The sequence below is a fragment of the Meleagris gallopavo genome, chromosome Z, assembly GCF_905368555.1.
Source record: "Meleagris gallopavo chromosome Z, MGAL_WU_HG_1.1, whole genome shotgun sequence".
In the NCBI taxonomy this organism is placed as follows: Eukaryota; Metazoa; Chordata; class Aves; order Galliformes; family Phasianidae; genus Meleagris; species Meleagris gallopavo.
The window spans coordinates 22,405,374-22,412,112 of NC_139435.1; the positions used below are offsets into that span (position 1 = coordinate 22,405,374).

At 40.5% G+C, this 6,739-nt stretch overlaps 1 protein-coding gene across 1 annotated transcript in view; it reads right to left on the reverse strand.

Moving 5' to 3' along the window:
* The window catches only part of CMYA5 (cardiomyopathy associated 5), a 48,397-nt gene extending 42,058 nt beyond the window's left edge, over window positions 1–6,339 (reverse strand). Inside the window, exon 1 of the mRNA XM_010725512.4 lies at window positions 6,099–6,339. Coding sequence (XP_010723814.2) covers window positions 6,099–6,250 — 152 coding nt within the window. The 5' untranslated portion in view covers window positions 6,251–6,339. The remainder of the gene's footprint in view (window positions 1–6,098) is intronic.
* Window positions 6,340–6,739: the final 400 nt, after the last annotated feature.

Consider the following 6,739-nt stretch of genomic DNA (forward strand, 5'->3'; position numbering starts at 1 on the left):
AAAAAAAAAAAAGTGCCATAAAATCATATAGCATCAAATTATTGCAGTGAAATTCAATGCACTAAAGCAATGTTTTTCAAACTTATAAAAATACTTAATTTGCATAGATTTTAGAACACAAACAGAAGAAAAGTCATAAAGTTATATTTCATCTGAGAAATGCATTTTATATAGGTATAGGCTTTGTGTTTCAAGGTTAGCTCAATGAAGGAGGTGTTGGAATGCTCATGACAATTCAGGAAAAACTGCATTTCATCTGACCTTGTTTGTGAGTGTGTGAGATCAAATGGATTTTGAACCAGTACCTGATTAACTCACACTATAATTTAAACATTGCACTAAACATGCATAAGATACTGTCAGTGTTTTAATAGCACCTACACTTGCTTTGCCTAATTGTGATTATACTGTCTGCATGGTAGTAGAGAATAGTTTGATTGCTGTCTTCTCCTGTTTCATTGTCTAGGCAGTATACATATTTAATAATGTAATTTAGAATACATTCAACAACCTAAACCTTCCAGGCTATCCCTGAATGAAATAACAATGTTTTAAAACGATAACTTGAAACCTTATGATATGCAATCGATGCACTCTCACATGCTGCAATTAAATCTAGTATCATTAAAAAAAAAATTAAAAATTTAAAAAAATGTAGAAATATGTTCTTGGAAGCTTTGAAAAAAAAAACTTAGAAATAAGAACGTAAAGAATAGTGAAAGAAATAAAAATACACTAAAACACAGTGCTATTATGAAAAAATCTAACTAGGATTGCAATAGTTGATTCAAGGAAGCACATGAATGGGGATTATTGCATTCAACCCCATTATTCCTTGTGTAGATATTAGTTAATTAAGGAGAACTCTGTTAGTAGCTGATTGAAAGAAATGTAGAGTTCTTCGCTGGCAGAGGCTTCAGCAGAGCTGATGAAGAAGTGGAGAAAGGTGCAAACATATGGCTAGGTTTTGATAAACAGAGGATAAGGCCGCTTTCTATGTGATCTGGATAAAACAAAGGTGAAGAAGACGGAACCTAAGGGACACCAGAAGCTGTGATCCAGCATTACAAGTGTGCCAAAGACCAAGAGAGCACTGGTAAGGAGCACTCAGTATTAGTCATAGTCTCTCCATCAGCAAGCCATCAAGAATTTGGAAAGGTCTCTCAGCAAAACTGAGTAAGGGGAAAAAAAAAAAAAAAAAAGATTTTAGTCTGCTAATGCTTTTAGCATTGCTGGCATTACCTTTACCTAACTGAGGTAATATGCTTGCAGATCTGATGGTATGATAAGAAATAATAATTGCTTAGCCAAAAAAACCCAAACCCAACACCTAGCTCACAAACAAAACCAAAGAAAAAACACATCAAAACTCAAATATAAATGCAGCATGTACAGCTGTTTACCTGCCTAGGTATGGTATTCCCTAGTAAAGTTGGCTTCATACGGTAAGATCTATAGTTCAGAGGAAAAAATGAAGCAAAAAAAATCTGTATCAATTTTGCTGCTAGCTTTTCCTTTGCCATTTTCATGGTTTAGCATTGGTTGACTTGGGCTTAGCAAAGATGACAGCAACAACAACAGCAAATCAATATCACTAATACTAAGGAAGAATTAATGTCTTATCTGAGTTCACAATAACAGAAGTCATTGTCATCCAGTAACAAATTCTCCTCTCGTTTTGTGTATAGCTTGTATGCTGCACAGTAGAAGTTTTCTAGTTGGAGGAATTGTCTGCCATTGCAAAAAATATGCTCCAAATATTTCAGGTGCATAAATAAAGATATGAAAGTGCCAGCATCTAAGGACAAAAGCCATTGCTGCCCTATTTCAAGTGGACATTTCACATCCCATCCCGTTGTCATGTTTATCTGTTATTGGACACTGGCTCAAGCCTGTTACAGTTTTCAAAGACACTGACAATCTGTTTTGTTCTTCCTGTAATAAAAGCCCAAATCCCAGATTTTTCTTCCCACTTCCTCCTTCTCATAGTCTTTTGCCTTTTAAAAGGCTGTGCCTGGTGGGATTTCAGATTTCTAGTCCAGCACAGAAGGGTGGGCACATGTTCCCTTGTGTATTACTTTGGGAAGAGTTTTCACCTCCCCATCTGCCAGAGCAGGAGGGTTCAGACACTGAAGTCTGCCCATCTATCCTACACCACTGCCATTACAGAGGAACATTTAGAAGCACCTGCTCTCTAAAATCATCCAGAGCCTCTCTTCATCCTCTTCACATCAGACCTTGTCAATTCTGGTATGATTTAAATTTGTTGTTGTGCTGCATGACATCTCGCAAGCTGGAAACAACCTCAGTGAAACAACTGAGACATCAAGATGTGGCAATGACCTGCACGGATAAGACATCTCATTTCCTGAAGACTGCCACTAGGATCAGACACAGTGCATTGACCAAATTGCCATCCCAGATGAAAGAAATACGTCATTTTTCTGTGATTTTGTTCCATTTATTTGTGCAATTTCTGCCTGTACCTTTTTTCCTACAGCAATCATAAGCTCAGCATCACCTCTTTAAACTACTGTGCATTTTCTAGGGCTAGAGCTCATGCATTTCCTTCTTCAGAGTAAGAGAATTAGGCTTTAGAGAAACGCAGTCTTTTAAATCCAGCCTTTCACTTGTTAATGTCCTGCTAACTTCAGATCTTCCTGCTATCTTATTAAAAATAAATAAATAAATAAATTCAAGAATTCTACGACTTTCTTCTCATTTACTGTCCTGCTTATGTCACCACTAATGAAGTTACCTGGAAGTGCTTACAAATTGGCTGCAAGCCCTTTTTGTGTAAATCCTGGATGTAGACACACATTGAGACTTTCCCACTGCAAAAGTAATTTGGCTGGGGAAGTTATGAGAGGCAGAACTGTTCTGGAGCCACGTACACATCAGGGAATTGTTAGAGACACAGGTATTCTAGAGGGTATGCAAAACATTTGGGTACTACCTTTCCATAGCTGAACTATAATCTCACTGTTATCAACACAAAAATTAAACTTAAAACTAAAATTAAAACTTACTAACATCGTACTCATGTTTGCTTTAAGATATACAACACATGCTTTCAAAACAATTCTGCTGTTTAAATGATTAATTCTACGCAGAACTAGAAACAAAAGATATCTGTCAAGAGTTATCAATCTCAGAGAGCAAAATGCCTAAAGGCAAGAAGATATTGCATGAATCCTCTGAGGATCAATGGGTTCTTTATTCTAACAAAGACATGATGCCTTAGACCAGCTTTGTAATAGGTTCTGATGCCGTGTTTTGGTTTCAACATGTGAGGAAACAAAATTATTTAAATATTACATTAAAAATCTTAAGAAGGGCATTAAGAATCTTATGATACTTCCTAAGAATCATAATTCTTAGGCAAGTCATAAGCTCTGCTGCAGCTTTATGCATTTTTTTTAATTGAATTAAAAATTAAGTGATGCATTTCCCAAAGCAAACCATTTTCTATCAGAAAAATACTATTTTCTACTTGTCCTCGGCAGTGCTGTCAGTAATCCATGGGGGTCTGATAGCTGACTGGCATTTATCTGTGCTACAGAAGGAAAACAACACCAACCTTTACCCTAGTGTACCACCAGAGCCCCATCACACAGGCATCCACTTGTGTTCCAGCAGCTGGTGGGGAATAACAAGATGCAAAGGCCAGGCATCTCTGCTGGAAGGGGCATACATGAAGAAAACTGCAGCAATAAATGTGCCAGACTCCATAACTGCTGCAAAAGGGTAAGTGTGGAAGTGATGCAGATCAGCTGGAACTTGGGAAGGGAGCAGGGGAACACCAGGACTCTATTGCTTTGCTCACAGAAGCACTTCCTGACCTTGGGCCATCATTGAGTTGCATAACCCTTTTATAAAATAGGAATGAGAACATGCATGCTTGAAAGACGGAAATAGAAGGAGCCCATGGGAAACTTCCCGCTGACTGCAGTGTTGCACAATCAGGTGCTATTCAACTGCATGTAGAGCAGGAACACGAAAATGGCAGAGAGGGGCTGTTAAAAATAAATCCATGATGGCAGGGTCCAGGACAGACTGTTTTCAGCCAGCTTTGCATATTGGTTACATATCCTCTCAGCGACGTTTTCAAAACACACAAAAAAATCTGTTCTGCAACTGGGGTTTTAAAACATGTTTGTTAACCAATAATTATTGCACAGACTAAGTATATCTCAACGGCCTGACTCTGCTGGTCTTGCCTAGCCACTGCTTCAGCAGCAAGAGTATTAGAAGGCTTTAACATCTACAAGCACACTGATATTTGCAACAAGAAAACTGAAACAGTTAAAGAATCAGCTTTATTTAACTTTTATCACGCTATTTCTGAGTGCTCAGTGCAGTTACTTTATCTCCATGTCTGTGCCAAAACCAAAATTTTTCATCTCCGTTAGCCTAATTAATCAAATGGAGTTAAATTATAATTGGTTAGCATTAAATGCAGCTGTTAAAAAACCCATGTGGTTGACTCTGTTCTCACTTACTAGTAAGATGGTTAAGGGCAGGTATGAACTCTGCAATTTGTAATATAACTGACATCTAAAGGGGACGATTTCTGTGATTTAATTAAAGATTGTGATGCAGTGCCTGAGTTTCTGTTGCAGACGCTGCGAGCCAGAAGCAAGACGCAGCTGTGGTGAGCTGCGAACAGGCACTTCTGGAGAGGCTGACCTCCTAGCATGAGCATAGTAACTACGTTACTACATATACACATACTTTAATGGAAAAGTTAGCCATTCCTCATTCTGTTTTACAATCTGACTTTTTTTTACTAGCTATCTAGCTGTTTTATTGCATTAAAAAACAATCCAGACCATGATGGTTTTGTTGTCTGTAGCAAGTAGCTCCAGCTTTAGCTGTTTTTATGTTGGGTTGCACTATACACATGTTTATAGTTAAGTAACTCTGCTCTCTGCCAGCGTGGACCTGAGTCAACAACTCCATTGGGATAAAAGCAGCATTACACACAGCCAGTGTTTTCACTTTGAAAAACCAGCTCTTCATTCTCACAGCACAGATGCTTGTTTTCCTGCTCTCCAGGGCTGTTTCTCAGTTTGAATTTAGTTCCCCACAAAGTATTCGGGACGGTTTAGGCGGCACAGAGGCTGCCCCACCCCGCTCTGTGGCCATCTCACTCTCTCCTGTGAAGACCAGTGAAACAAGAAGGTGTCACACACAGAGCAGTTTGCAAATGCAGGATGGCTCCACAGCACTTAGGTTTGAGGAACTGTATGACCTCAATTTCTTACAAAATTACTTTCTGAAAATATCTTAAACTGCCAACATTGATGCTTTTGGTTCTCCCTATGGTGTCCACACCAAACTGATAGGCTTTGCTAAAAAAAATCTTGCAACCTGATACAGAGGTTAACCCTCAGGCCTCTCTGTCTCTTTGTGGCCAGTGGAGCCCGCTGGGCTGGATTGAGTTGCAGACACCTGCGTCAGCATGGGACTAGCCCCACACACCGCACACTGGGACAAATTCCCTCTCTTCATTCTCCTCACAGTAAAAGCACAGCGTTAGGACAATAAACAGCTTCTGTGCAACAGTTACTAACAAAGGGGGAAAAAAAAAAAAAAAAGAAATCAGAATGGTGAGATATTCCTCATTTCACATCCAAAAATCAGCCCCACAAGTCCTGATTGTCATAGAACAAGCTTTCCCTTTTTTGGGAAACACAGACTGGTGAGGGAGGGATGAGTAGGAAGGGAATAAGGATAGAAAAAAGGAAAAAAATCCAAAGCACTGTTATAATATTTGATCATTTTCTCTTCAGCAGGCAAACATCCCGTGTTTCTCAGATTGATATGTAGCAGTCAGCCAGAAGGGGAGGAGCAGAGGGAGATGCCACTTGAGCTGGCAGGCCAGCAGCTCTTTAAATAGAAAAGCTTTCAGGGAACTCGGGGCTGGCGCTTGCTGCACAAATCTCATTACAGCCATTTCCACCCAGAACAGCCTCTGTCTCATAGCTGCGGTAATCAAAAAGCCCCTGAAGGAATGGGAGGGGGACAAGGGGGAAAAGTGGGACTCAGCAGGCCTAGGCCCAAACGCTCGCCTCCCCAGGCAGAGGAGGCAGTACCTGTGAGTCAGCTCCTCTGCTTCCTCTGGGTCCATGGCCTCCTCCTCCTCCTCCTCCTCTTCTTCCTCCTCTTCTTCCTCCTCTTCTTCATCCTCTATGAAGGAGGAAGTCTCAGATGCCCGGTCACACTCTGCACCACGGTATCCCTCCATGTTTTTTCTCGCTCAGGCTCTCGTCATTGATTTTTACCCCCGACCCTGTCCTCCCCAGGGTTGCCTGAAGCAACTGTCATCCCCAGCAGCTCTCACTTCTCCTGACTCAGGGCAGTCTTTAAATAGACAGCAGCAAAGTTGCAGCACTGTTGCTGCTGATCCCACCCCAGGTCCTAGCACCAACCGGGTGCCAGGGCACATGGCACAGCCCCTGTATAGCCTATTCCAGTTCTGTTACAATTACTGAATTGGAAGCTCTTGATAACATGTGGTTCTCCAATACAAATCTGAGCCTATTAATTAGAAATCCTGCTAGAAGTCTAGAGAGTTCTTCAAATCCTAGATAGGGCATAACAGTTTCTGACATCATGTAAGACGAGGAGTGCCACAAACAAGTACCCAAAACCACCCCTAAAATACAAGAGCTGAACTAAAGCTGAATCTTTTAGTTCAAGGAGATGTTAGCATCTTGCACACATTTTGAAACCT